Source organism: Topomyia yanbarensis, chromosome 3 (assembly GCF_030247195.1).
Source record: "Topomyia yanbarensis strain Yona2022 chromosome 3, ASM3024719v1, whole genome shotgun sequence".
Taxonomy (NCBI): Eukaryota; Metazoa; Arthropoda; class Insecta; order Diptera; family Culicidae; genus Topomyia; species Topomyia yanbarensis.
The window spans coordinates 330,929,900-330,944,527 of NC_080672.1; the positions used below are offsets into that span (position 1 = coordinate 330,929,900).

The 14,628-nt window shown below is 37.3% G+C and overlaps 2 protein-coding genes and 1 long non-coding RNA gene across 7 annotated transcripts in view; 2 read left to right on the plus strand and 1 right to left on the minus strand.

The window, feature by feature from the left end:
- The window catches only part of LOC131693273 (neogenin), a 425,258-nt gene that overhangs the window by 400,416 nt on the left and 10,214 nt on the right, over window positions 1–14,628 (plus strand). Inside the window, exons 4-6 of one of the 2 annotated variants that reach the window (XM_058980983.1) lie at window positions 345–460; window positions 839–1,388; window positions 1,453–2,234. In XM_058980983.1, coding sequence (XP_058836966.1) covers window positions 345–460; window positions 839–1,388; window positions 1,453–2,234 — 1,448 coding nt within the window. The remainder of the gene's footprint in view (window positions 1–344; window positions 461–838; window positions 1,389–1,452; window positions 2,235–14,628) is intronic. The other variant, XM_058980984.1, reaches the window with a different exon arrangement.
- LOC131693275 (uncharacterized) lies at window positions 5,692–8,232 on the plus strand. Of its 4 annotated transcripts, none has more exons than XR_009306194.1 (4): window positions 6,010–6,189; window positions 6,765–6,895; window positions 7,277–7,458; window positions 7,533–8,232. It is a non-coding gene; the product is annotated as an uncharacterized LOC131693275 (long non-coding RNA). The 4 variants fall into 4 exon arrangements; XR_009306195.1 differs by having other exon boundaries at window positions 7,277–7,439; XR_009306196.1 differs by lacking the exon at window positions 6,010–6,189 and adding an exon at window positions 5,692–5,795 and having other exon boundaries at window positions 7,277–8,232.
- LOC131693274 (uncharacterized) lies at window positions 8,677–9,942 on the minus strand. The gene is made up of 2 exons (XM_058980985.1): window positions 9,417–9,942; window positions 8,677–9,314 (listed from the first exon to the last, which is right to left on the minus strand). The coding sequence occupies exons 1-2, from the start codon at window positions 9,685–9,687 to the stop codon at window positions 8,848–8,850; spliced, it is 738 nt and encodes a 245-aa protein (XP_058836968.1). The 5' UTR covers window positions 9,688–9,942; the 3' UTR covers window positions 8,677–8,847.

Below are 14,628 nucleotides of genomic sequence, written 5' to 3' on the forward strand. Positions count from 1 at the left end.
ACTAGCGCGACTACCGGAGGGTTAAGAAGTCAAAATTTACCAACGCGAATGCATATATTTCATCCTTTCGGTGAATTACTTCAATACACTAAACTCAATGAACAATAAAAATTACACTCAAATCACTTACGGAGCATACGTACCGTTTAAAGAAAATCTTTAATTTTTTTCCTTAACCTTAAAACCACGTCAAAAACCTGTTAAAATAAATCGCATAAATAGCGACATGGGCTTATTTCACAACGAACTTTTAAAAGGCCATCAAACATGTTCGCCGCCATTAACACCTTGCAACATTGTCATCAGCACTAATCTTGTGTTTTTTTATTTCATCGCGCCAACAGCCACAATCTGAAAATCTTCGGTCTGATTGGGTCCGACGCGGGGATGTTTCAGTGCATCGGCACCAATCCTGCCGGTAGCGTGCAGGCTGCGGCCCGTCTAGAAATCGTCGAACCAGGTAATTTATCGTTCTTTTCTGCCACAAACTGCCAGTTGGTGCAATGCGCCGATATAATTTTTTTTGGTACACTATAGCAGTGTCTACCAACTATTTTGTACACTTCTTTTCATTGAATACTTTGTCTTATTCTTGGTTTTTTTCTTCTTTCATTTTTCGCCACGCGATTTATCGATTTCGGTTACTCTTCGTTCCGTTACGGCACTCCGGATTATGTTGATTATGATTTATTGCCTCTTTTTGTCGATTTTTATTGCGGATGGGTTACACGTTCATTCTTGATTTCCTGCATGCAAACGACTTTGTTTGTTCTACTGGCGCAATTTGTTATTTTGTTCGTTCCGACTGGTGGTTTCGGATAACATGACGTGACCTTAGGACAACTGAAAAGACAGAAGGGAAAAAAGTTCCTCCAGAATCAATCTAAAATGAAATCCTACGAAAAATCGATACACTCCGATCCGAAATTGTCGAAGGTTGTGTTGGATAGTTTGTTGTCCAAAACTAAAGAAAAGGCCAACGTCAACCAGAATAAGTTTCAGTACGATGAATACACGGACGATGACTATTTAGAACACGAGGAAGACCATGACGATGAAGAAGAGGAGGGAAAAATTTACTCTTTGCGACCTAACGAAGACCCGAACAAACTTTACCAGTCTTTGACCGGTTCGCGGTCTACGGAAGACGGCGGTGAAATTGGACATTTTTCTAATTCAAACTATCCTAATGCTGTCACACGGAAATACCCGAATTCGGAACTAGATGGCAGTGGCAAATTTGCAGCACCTCTACCGGGACCACCACGGGATCTGCAGGCTCAGATCGTGAAACCGAGATTCATCACGCTTAGCTGGTTGGAGCCGGTCAAAAATCCAGATGAGGTTATTACGTACTCAGTCTACTATAAGATGCACACAAGTGATAGGTGAGATTGAACTGGTTACATAAGTTTTAAAATCGTTTACTTTACTTATTCTTTTCATCGACAGAGAACGAAAAATCACCACAAAATCACGAGACGAACAGGAAGTGAACATTCAGTCGCTTTTGCCGGGAAAAACTTACCAATTTCGTGTCGTGGGGAATAGCAATCACGGATCAGGAGAGTCATCGCAAACGTTAGAAGTACGAACTCACTCGGAGGATAACGTTGCCGGTCCACCGCAGAATATCCGAGGCCAGGCACTGAGCGACAAAGAAATCCATCTCCAGTGGGACCCTCCACTGGTCACAATCGCGGATATATCAAAGTACCGGGTATACTATGCGGAAATTGACAACGGAGACGAAATGTATTCAGACACCACATCCACCGAGATCATCATCAGCGAACTGAGGCCTTACACTGAGTATACGCTCTACGTGATGCCCTGGAACCAAATCGGAATGGGAGATCCTTCTCAGGAAATAGTAGTGAAGACTCATTCGTCCATTCCTTCGGAATCACCGTCAAATGTTTCTTTGGAAGCAACTAGTTCGACCTCGATCACCATTCGTTGGCAACCACCTCCGGTAGAAGACCGTAACGGACAGATCACCGGCTACAAAATCCGGTACCGAAAGAACAAAAAACCTCTACAAGTGGAAACAACACCGGCAAATGTACGACACTGGGAATTGAAGGGACTGGAGCGGCTGTCCGCCTACCAGGTCAAAATTGCTGCGATGACCGTTAATGGTTCGGGTCCATTCACCGAGTGGCACCACATCGAGACGTACGAGAACGATCTGGACGAATCGCAGGTCCCTGGTCAACCGGGATGGATTAAAAGTAAGTTTTTTTAAATATTATTTAAAAAGTTGGGTGTACCGTTTCAAGTTCATGATATCAGCATTTGGTAGTCGAGCTGACTCCCTTATAGACAAATAATCCATTATTTTCCTTCCAAAAAACAGTAGTTTTTCATTTCCATTGCTATTGGTTTATTACTATAAAGATGCATATTTATTTTTATCGTCACATCACCTCACTTCTCATGAATTACCGTTACCTAACATGTTACTCTTAACCCTCAAAAAGACAACCGGGTCTCAGAGGCCCGGCACGTTACAATTTTTAGTTACAAAAAAATGTGTATGCAATATAAGCTTGGGCATGGAAATTTTGATAAGTAGCTTTGAAATCTATAACAAAAATAAAGAATTGTGAAATTTTCATCTATGGAGTGATGCGCAGCTATGTTTGAATTTTTACATGCACAAAAAGGCAAGCCGGGCCTGGCAGGCCCGGTGTGCATGCAATATTTACTAGGAATACCACGGGTTTTATACATTAATATTTATCTGAAAAAAAAACATTTTGATGAGTTCAGCTTCATATTAGCATATTTATCTTTTTACCTTTTCTTATAAGAAAAAATCTTGAAAGTTTGAGCGAATTCTATACATTTCTTTTATAAGAAATGTAAAAATAGCATACGATAATGACGTGTGTCATATTTTTTGGGTAAATACTTTTATTTCACCCACTGTGGTCTACTTGACAATTATTTGTATACAACATAACCTAACTCTGTCGTTATTATCTATTTTTGTTGTCTATTCTTTGTGTTATAGTTGTCGTAATTATTCAAATTGTAGAATCTAAAAGCAACAAAAAATTAAAATGGCTATAAGACGATATGCCCATGTTTTTAACCGTCTCAAAGAATCTGAAATAACGGAAGAAATTTGAGCAAATTCAACAGTAGACGATTCCGAAACTGATTTGCAAAGCGAGGAAGAAGATGTGAATGATATTGCTTCCGACGATGAATCTGAAGCAGAAAAATATGAATATGTACTCCGGTTATGCATCAGAAGAAATTAATAGCAACCCATTTATTGGTCGTGTTCAAACGAAATGGAGCTCTCAGAACCAATCGACAGTCGACGTGATCTTCCGAGTACTCACCTTTTGGAAAAAAAATTTGACCTTTTTGCATCCTTCGCCTTATACGCTGAAATCAGGATTTGCTGCGTGTTCGTACTCATCATCCTGTAATTCCGGAACCGGAAGTCGGATCAATTAGAAATTCAACAGCAGCCAATGGGAATGCTGTACCTTTCATTTGAAATTTGTAAAAATCGATAAAGAATTCGCTGAGAAATAGGTATGACATTATCTTAGGAACTTGGTAAGTTCCCCCGGGGCATCAAGAACCGCCATAGCTGGCCAATGTGGCCGAAGTGCCTGTGGTGGGTCATTAATGATCTAGACATGCAAAGCTAAGTAATGCTGCACATATTTGATTATATATTGCATCATTTGGACATCATGTTGTATCAGTTTCTATGGAAATTTGCTGTGTGATTGTACTCTTCAACACGTAACTCCAGAACCGAAAGTCGGATCAATAAAAAAAATCAATAGCGACCGATGGGAAGGCTGCACCTTTCATTTGAGACTAAATTTGTACAAATCGGTCCAGCCACCTCAGAGAAAAATCGTTTGCCACATACATACATCCATACATACACACACACATACACACACACATACACACACACACATACAGTCATTTTTCGATCTAGACGAACTGAGTCGAATGGTATAAGAGATTTGGCCCTGCGGGTCTCGGTTAAAAAGTCGAAATTTCGACCGATTCCATAACCTTTCTATATGAGAACGGCAAAAAGGAGCTTGAATTTAGACGGGCCTGAGAGGCCCGGCTTGCCTTTTAATATTAGGATTTTAGCTTGCCTTCACAAGGGTTAACAGTTGCCTCCGTCATGGAGAGGTGGTCCGAGAGCCATTTGAAGTGAGGTGAATATTGGGTTACCATGATCGGCCAGCTGCCTTTCAGAATGATACCTCAGGAAAAATACAAACTCTCTGCTAGAATCATATAGTAGCGGTGTAACTTAATATAAAATAACAATTTTCTATTGAAGCGATTCTTTTATCCGAGGTGGCGACCTCCAGTTACCACAAAACACTGGAAACCATCATGAATACGGGTGTCATGTTAAAGGAAGGACGATTGACGCCACTTTGAATGTAACTTATGTAATTCCAAACTTGACATAATTTAGCAATAGTTCACGAAATAACCGAGTTTGATTTAATTTTGTTGGAAATGCTAAGTTCTTGGACTTAACTGCCCTTTTATGCAATTCTGACGTTAGCGCCAATAGAAATATTTTTCAGGAAACCAATTTTTGTGTTTCGTGATGTTTTCAAAAGCACGAATAATGTTTCAACTATCTGTTCTGTACAAAATGTGTACAATCCATCGTAGATAATAGCCAATTGCTTAAATTTTCAATTTTTGGCAAAAACCTTGTAAATTTTAGTTAACATTACTTTTGCAAAAAAATAGCGATTTCATTTCACTGTTTTTATGCAATTCTGACGTATGTATACAAACCAAAAGTACCGGGTAAAACGTGTCGTATATTATCAACCGTTTCAACTGAATTATCTGCAAATGATTATTACTTCCTTCAAGTTTCCGAGGCTATATGTGGTGGTCTTGTCAGATGGTCGGTTTTGGATCTATACGGATGTTCCGTGGGTTATGTCCGAGGGCCATTCAGTACATTTTCATTAATTTTCCAAAGTTTAACTGCAAGTCAGGCATTATTATAAAATGTATTGTATATTTTATCCTACATTTGAACACTATAACTTCATTTTGGTATCATGTAGGCCTCTTTCAAGCAACGTGGAAGCAGTTTTGGGCTGGAAGTCCTAGTGAATATGGAATGCGCTACCCATGTTTGTGAAACATTTATACTTGAAGATACCTGCCATGCGGCACATTAACGATGATCTGCAGACATGTAAAGTCATCCGGAAACACGGAGAAACTTTACAGCCCATTCGGTGATTCCGGATTCCTTTTCAACCTAAGAGAAGAGAAGACAATCGCGTAGCTAATTTGATCCAGTCATAACCTCAATATTGAACCAGCTTCTGATTGGTCGTTTTGCCAGCGATGAACGTTCATTATATTTACAAACGGGATAGAAAACAGTGCTGCTGAATCTATTATGGCTGCTTCTCATACACATCAACATTTCATGCCGATTGAATAAAAGTCCTGAATGACGATATAGCTACGTGTATTGTTAATAGAGACATAAATAATAATTACATTAAATTTTTAAATGCAGCTAGCATTGTAAATTCATGGTTGAAGTGCGAGCTTTGAGGTACAATTATTTTCAGCAATTGTAAAAAACATGCAAAAGGAATCTGGCAACAAGGAACGCTTTCTGTCGTAAGATTTACGGCAGGGCCTATCACTCAAAAAAATTAGCACATACTATCCATGTGAAATAGTATATGATTTTTTTCCATATAACATATCCAATGTATTTTATGTAATATCCAAGTGAAAGGAGAACGGTAACCATAATAAAAGTCAAGTGATCTATCACATAAATTCAATGTGGTACTTTACATGATTTTCCTATAAATTTTATATTGTTAAAATCATGTGGTCTCTTATAATTTTCAAATGTTTCGCTAAAATGAAACATTATATAAATTCAACGTGATATTCCGGTAAACTTTATTGATGTAAACATCATCTGAATTCTCTCTAAATTAATTAAAAATCAGTATTCATGTTATATTTTTAATACAAAACATTTAAATGTCTACACTAAAATTATTCTTAGCACGGAAAAGAAAACGTTTATTTATACAATGAAGTGTTATCGGTGGGCTATCGAACAAAGTGATTTTAAGTATGTCAACCAGATTCTCGCTGTTTAAAGCTTCGTATGCTAAATAATGGGTAATATAACGACCTACTTTCCACTGTTCTACAACTAGATAAACATTCGTTTCAAATATAAAAAATTCTAACATTTGATATAAATACATTTTTCCATTTTCTAATAACGATATAAAACTACCCGCTTTGTAAGCAGTTCCTTTGTAGATCATATTGTTTGTTAATAAAAATTCAAAATTCGATCTTATATTCAAGGGTTGTAGTAGTTTCGAAAAATAACTTCGCAACCGTATATCGGCACAATAGCAATCGTTGTGGGCATCAGGCTGGAAAAAGCATTCTGTCAAAACATCTTGTGCAAATTGTAATGCGGCTTTTATGCCAAGAGTGTAACAAATATTTTTGCGCGATGCCATGATATGGGCGTACTGTTTGAATGACCGATGCTTAGCCTCATTTCTGAAGCACATCATCTTTTCTATTGGACCAGAATTCAAAATTACAGAAGGATAATGAACTAAAAAGTGGTGCTTCGGCTTGAGGTCTTTTCGAAACAGCTGTTGATACAATAAATGAAGTGTTTCAATGAGTTTCCGTAAAACGTGGATTTCATCGAATGAATAGCTTCTTTTTAGGCACATATCGACCAGTTTTATCAATGTAATGCAATATTGCCATACGTCGTCATCCTCTGGGACATATTGTCCACAAACAAATGTGAAATAGTGATTGAAAACGCGCATCTCATTAGACGTCATCCGTAGGTGTACAGACTTGCGCCTCTCTTTACTAAAGTAAGACTCTGTAATATCTGGCCAGGGTGGCCAGATAGAATTCCTCAATATCGGTAGGGTCACTAAAAGTTTATCGGTAGTTATCGGTAGGTCGGGTTGTTCTCCCAAAAACGTAGTGTTGACATAGAATTGTAAAATACTGAAAACACAGATCTCAGACCAAATACAACCCAAAAAATGAATGTTGAGTAGGATGTGTCCAAAATCAATAAAAATCGGTAGTTTTCGGTAGGGATAACAAAATATCGGTAGTTTTACCTTGGTCGTCTGTGAATCGGTAGGGAAGACCAAAATCGGTAGGACTACCGATAAATCGGTAGGTCTGGCCACCCTGTATCTGGCATTCTTTTCAGGTCACTATCCAAACAAGTTCTACTAACGTATTCCCTACGAGTATTAAATTCAGCAAGTGTGAAGTATTTCTTTTCATAAATACAATAGTTTAAGATTTCAACAAAGCCATGCTTACAAATACCCGATGAGAACAAGTCATGCATACCGTCAACGCTTTTATTGGTAATAACATGAAAGGATGGTAATTGATTAAAAATTGATTTTCCTGAAATTCCAGTATCACTTCGACTGTTGATTTCTACATCTTCATTGTAGTCTTGAATTCGACGACAACAGTCTGCATGCTCTCTACAATCTTTCTGTAGTAATTCTTTTGGACGTCGGCAAAACCGGCAATAATATGATGCAGAGAATCCACCAGAAAAGAGCAACATCGAGTGAACCCCCAAATTATCACCCTGGAATAAGCATAAAATTATCCTGATTTTTACTAATTCACCGTCGACAGTCAACTCTATTCCAACTTCTTCCATAGTTTTAAATTTATCGATAAGTGGTGCCATTAACTTGTTTATTCCGACAACTTTGATGTCGGCTTTTTTTAACATTCCTGCTACAAAAATATTGTGCAGCTTGGCAGAGAATTCTTCTGGTATAGTTGGGAATGAATAATAAATACCGCATATTGAATGTCGGTTGTTGTGAGAGCTTTGGGTATCGTTGATTTCATACTCGTCGGCGTATAGCCATACTGGTATGCTTATCTCATTTTGATATTTGTTTTTAATATCTTTCCATATAGAACCATTTACAAAATTAATTATCTTAGATGATTTTTCCAGTTTTTGCATATTTTGCAGTGTACGTTTAAGAATATCTTTGCATTCGAAAAACGATTTGATTTGTAATTCAATAGCCATTAATACTAGGAAGCTTTTGTCAGGATCGGAAATCAACTCATTATCGACATCCAGTATATCCCTACGGACGATTAGATTTTTCTCTATTGCAATGATCGAAGGTATTTGGAAACAATGTTGTTCTTTAAGATAATTAAAAAGTTTATGATCGGAGTTAATCGAGTTAAATAACTGCTTCATCTGAGCAACATAACTTTTGAATTTAAAGAGACTGTCTATATCAGAGCATGTCATGTTCAGGCTATCAATTTTCTCTGCTATTTCATTCAACAATCGACTGATTTCAGCTTGAATATCATACACATTAGATCTAGTAATATTATTTCTTGCATGTAAATTTAAAGTTAATGCTGCAGCTGCTGGTTCAAATGCGTGAGTGTGGTGCAAGATTGGACTATTCTTTGTAATTTGACGACCTTCGCTAACGTTATCTACCCTCAACTTCTTTCTTCGCGCCTGGAACGATTCGCCAATGGTTTCGGGGATTTGGTTGATAATTTTAGCATACGGAACATGAACATTTAGACGGAGTTCCGGATGGTTTGAAATGTGTTTTTTAAAAGGATAAAATTTGGAAAATATTTGAGGACAACGTGGCATTGTACACACATATTTGTAAGATACTGGCGTTCGATGGAAATTCTTTAGATGGTCCAAATATGGCTCGCAACCGGTAAAACTAGCGACGCAATCTGGTAACATACAATGAATTAACATTTTGTCCCCAAATTATTCAAATATGCTGTTAATTTGCTGATGTTGGCATATGTTTCTCGTTTCTCTATTCCGTATACATAAGAACTCAAAAAATGCCAAAGAAGTTTTGAAAGCTTTGCATATGGCAGATCGAATACAGCTGTTAGCTTTACCAAAACATCCAGTGCTCTTGATGCTGAGGGTAGCTCATACAAAATAACGTCGTCGTAGCATACAAAAAATCTACCAGTGACCTGTTTGTAGCCCGAACCTAAAAACACAAGTTTTGGTGCAACCGGTAAGTGGCGTTCTGCATAAGATGCATATACAGCTTGAATTTTCGAACGAATATCTTCAACCGACTCCACGAATAAAATAGTATCGTCTTGTGCAACTACAATGGTGGGTTTAAAATGCAATCCTGCCGCTATCGGTGACAGAACCGTGTGAAGTCCAAGCAAAAGCGCACATAATTTGGAATCTGCAAAAGAAAAGTTTGAATTAAATTATTTTGCATTTATTAGTTTTTAATTTTTAGCGTTATGCGCAATATTGACAATATTACTCTTTTCAATATGATTACCGTCAGATGCGTTGCTGTCGATCAATAGAGATATAAATCCGTCTACCGATGGGTCCAGACCTTTTTTTGAGATGTACGTAATTAAACCCGCCTTCAAGCTTTCCAATTTTTCCGACCCGTTCGTTGAACCAATGCCTTTGAGATTAAAATCAATATCCAAAAGTTGATACCCATGTTTCGATTTATAGTGCTCGAACAATGCAAGAAGCTGCTTAGTTTGGATTTTGTTCATGAGGTACTGTTTACGACAATTGAAGCTTTTTGACCACATTTCGAGTACCGTTGACCATGGTTCCGTATTTAATTTCAACCATGCATTTGCTGCTTGTGATTCTGGGTCTAGCAGCGAATCAATTTTTCCTGTGGCCTTAATTTTATTCAAGTGTTCTTGTTCTTTCGCATCCGACTTTCGCTTTTTTTGCTTTAAGTTGCTAATTTTATTAGCAACTTTACCTCCAAAATTTTTGCGATCGCCACCTCTAGGAATGTAATAGTTTTCCTGAAAAATATAACCATAAAATTTTAATGATTGTTCTGTAGAGTTCAAATTTATAATTACAGTTTCTTCGTGCGAAAAAAGAGTTGTAATTACACGGCAGTAATTTTCCAAATGTTCTTTACGCGTGATCTTGTATCGGTTCAAATGAAAGCGAGCGATTACACCAGCAAGTTGTAACTGCTTAGGCTCGGAAAGCTCTCCGTCTTTAGCTCTTGCTACGATCTCTTTTCCTTCTTCAGTACTGTTTAAAAGGAACAATAGTACTGAGGGAGTTAGTGGAACTGCTGGGTCTTCCGTGGTGTATGGATTCCTTTCTGGCTCATTGCAATCTTCTAAACCGATATCCTCCTCGTCCTCTTCGGCGATTGGGAACTGTTCAAGTAGTGGCACGTCTTCAGTTGTATCTAGCGAATCGGTATCATTATCCTGCGATAAGCTGCGATTGAGTTCGACAAGTGGGTTTTCGACTTCTTGAATTTCCTCAGCCTCTAATTCGATCGGAACGTCCGCTTCCTCTTGAATCAACAGCGTCGATCGCGAGCTTCCGTGCTCCGTTGCATCCGTAATGACAAGCTCTTCTTTACAGACGGTTTTACCAACTTCTTCTGCAGCTAATGAAGCGTTCAAAAACGACGAAATAATTAATTGCTGAAAATAACCAAATAAATGTTACCATGGATGTTTCTGTTAAATATTTCAATATTTACATTTCGCTCCCGCCAGGTATCGATCATATCGTAGAGAACTCCGTATTTCCACTTTGTTCCACCTGCCGCTGTCGGTTTTAAATGCTCCTTCAAATCCTCGAATGAAACTGTGCACAATCGGTGAAGATTAAGACCACATTCTGAAAAAAAACATTAATGTATTTATTAATAGTAATAATGAATAGCTAAAATAGTTACGTGAAAATACATCCAGTAAGTTGTCCGAGAAACCTAAATCTGCCAACAGAACATCAAACGCTCGACTTGCTTCCGCCATCTTAGTTCGTTTTTTGCACACTGGAAAATCACATAACAAAAAAAATACTTGCCGAAAGTTAACGTTTTCGAATGTATATGATAATCACGTAGAAGTTATGGTACAAATTGATTAAATTCACAGTGTCTTCACTTCATTTTCAAGTGAATCACATAAATATAATGCGATTGCAACTCAGAATAAGTTAAAGGATTTATAATATGAATTGTATGTTCCTTTTTAGCTGAGTGTAGTAGAGATAATTAAGAAGAGCAAGAAGCCTGTTGTCGTCTCTTCTCTTAGTTTTCAACGGACACATTTTTAAGTGAATATTCCTGTTACGCGGCACATCAAGGTGCACCAGCTCGGTTTTCTACGAACAATGCTATCACATGTAAAGTCATGCGGGATGAAAAGTTTTTGTTAAACATTTCTGTCATGCGACAGATCAAATAATATCAACTCTATAATTTATGGACAATGCAAATTCAATGCCAAATAGGGACACTTTATTAACAATTTTGTAATATGGAAGTACGGACCAAACAATTCTAGTAATTATTTCTGTCATGCGGCACATCAAATTCTGTGATCTGTGAAAAATACAATCATATTTGAAGACATTTGGATACAGTGTTCCACTTAACGACTGATCCCGGTAATTCCGGTTTCCCGCTTCTTTGGTAATTTTTAGTGAATATTCCTGTTACACGGCACATCAAAATACATCATATAGGTTGTCTATCAACTATTCAAGCACATTTGAAGTCTTCCTAGTACACGGTTATTCTGGAGTTGATTGCATTTTTAGTGGATCAAGCGTGTCGAATAACAGGTGTATTCAGGTACAAACGTTTCACAGGTATGGGTTACTCATTTTGAATCCACAAAGTCTCTCAGATGGTTTCAAAATTAGTTTAGAGCCTTTATATATACAATTTATTAAAGTTCATGTTATATTAATACCAGTTTTCATGTTATACTTTGAAAAATTAATGAAACTGGCTTAACATTGCCTCGGACTGACCCCATGAAATTTTCGTATACATTTGGAGCCGGATATGTGAACAGTTCAACTCACGGTTTATGAGACCTGAACAAATTCCATTTCATTTGCAGGTGTTTTGGTTGGAATTGGTTTTGAAATTAATTGGTTGGGTACCAATTGCGCACTACAATGATGAAATATAGAACAACAGCGGTCAAAGTTTTGAACAAAAGTTTTCACAAAGATACATTCGTACATTATTGTGGTATGAAAAATACATGTTGAAAAAGACTAAGCTTGCTGCTTTAAAGAAGCATTCGAACTTGCACAGGAGACTTCTTTATAAAATATAAATAGTTAAAAAAAAATTTATCGTGCTAAAAGAACTAATTTGAATACCACCCTAGCATAAATATAACACCACCCTAACCATTTTCATCACAAAATGGTGCTTATCTAGCTCCCAACATTACTTATGATACAACAGCTTAAGAATAAATTGTTTTGCCTTGTTAAATATACCTTCAATACTATATTGCACCGGTACGTCACTTTGGTAAAAATGGCATCTACGTCACTTTGGTAAAAATGGCGTCTACGTCACTTTGTTTTTCTCGTTTTAAAGGCCATTTTGCATAATTTTTTAAAGACAATTTGAGAAGAATTCAGAAATATGAAAAAATGAAATTTGACCAAAGTGGCGCTAACGTCACTTTTGCATACAAGGGCAGTTAAGTTCGACATTCGATTACTAATTTCGATCTCGAATCTGTCGAACTAAGTGTTTTCAGGGTAGCCTGACTGTCAGAGCAATAATCGATTCTTTTACCGAAAATTCCCTGTTGAAGTGCCGTTTGTACGCCACACAGATTTCTCCTTGGAATACGGTACAGTAACTACCAAGCGAATGAGACTGGTTTTATCTCATTTCACGACAAAAGACTCCAGCACTGGCTCGGCCCTCCAACAAAGAACCGTCAGTATAATATACTAAATAATCTTCAAATTGTCACTCCATCCTGCCAAACAACAATTCAGTTATAAAAAAAATTGATTCCTTGAAAAATAAAAAGGCATGTAACGTAACCCCTTCACACGCCATCTTCATTCATAAATGTTTGTTTTTGTATTAATGCGAAAGTGGATCTTCTGCGACTTTCTTAATTATCAAAATGACATTTCGCAAATGAGTACGTTCAATGTCGCGTGGCAGTCGCTGCTTTGAACAAGTTAACATGATTTCGCTCATGATATCCCGGATATCACATGCTTGTGTGATATCCGGGATATGATATGAGATGACATTCGAGGTGTATGAATTATTAAGTAATATGCAGAGTTTACAAATTTCCCAATTGTGAATAGAATAACCTACTTTGACCAGCAATAAAAAAGCAAACATACGATGGAACATTGTTTGCTCTCCAACTTTTCTCGACAAGAGAGCATTGGATCTCATTTTTTCGCGGTATAATATGAGATGATATTTTCGCGCCTAATGTAAAACTGCCGAATAACTAATGGTTGCGCAAAAAATCACAAAAATGAGTAGATACAGTTCCTTAGAATGAAAATACTGCAATGATGTGGGAAAATAAATTCTATAATGTAATATATTAATGGTTTTTCTTGAACTTAATTCGAAGCTGCGAAATTATCACGCTTCCATACTGCATTTTCAGCTAATTCTCGCATTTTCTTGAAAGGTGAAAAGTTGGGTCCGTGGGATGAAAAAGCTGTTCGATGAACTGCTTGTCGTGAGAATGAGCGAATATTTTAACCTCTGGTAATATCTCACCTAATATTTTCGGATATCAAGTCAATCCGCATATCACGTGATATCAGTGCAAATGTGAAGATTGTATAACAAATTTTGTTGTGCAAAAGATGTTTTCAACTAGTAATAGAACCAAATCACGTGTAATGATCCAGCTAGATGAACATTTTCTTAACTGTTCCATCGTCAGAAAAGCCCCAAGGCGGAGCTCAATTGTCATGAGAACGTAGAATGTACAGTACGTTATACAAATGAATTTCGCCACCTACTTTCAAATGAAGTTCAATTATGTTTGTATTATTGTCGGGGTTGGAATAATACGATGTTATTTTGGCATGATATTATTGAACATTTGGAAGAAAAAATTTTGCTCCTAAATGCTTATATTTCACTGTCGCGCAGAGGAGTAACCAGATCAAATTCTTGGCCAAATATTTTTTTTTCTATTTTTTATTTCGTTAGGCCATTAGAAAAACTAAAGTATCTATTGATCTATTTTTGCGACGAAAGCAAAATAATACTCCGAGCTTTGAATGATCGGTGTAGTGCTAAGTCAAAACCGAGAATATCAATAGGCAAAATTATCATTTTTTAATTCCATTTTTCTATTACACTACTCCGTTGAAATGGCAGCACTGCCGAAGACCGCTGTCGTTAGGGTTGCCACCTTTTGAGAGGCTTTGACCCGGAGATTTTCACTGACCTGGGGGTGGTGGATTTTCAGTGGAACTAAACAGAAATTGGAATCAAAACGATTGCTCGGCATTTTAGAGCACCTTAATCACTTTTTATTACTACGTTAAAGTAAAGCTGTAATCTAATCTGGTGTAGTATTTAACTTCCCCGACAAAATGCCACGAATACAAAAGCATCTGCTGCTCTCACTGGGGAGGACAAGTCGAACGAACATTGCTCTCCTCCACAAATAACAGGAAAAGGCGAGCAAAGGAGGCAGGGTAGTGGCATCACATAGGAAAAGAAGCAC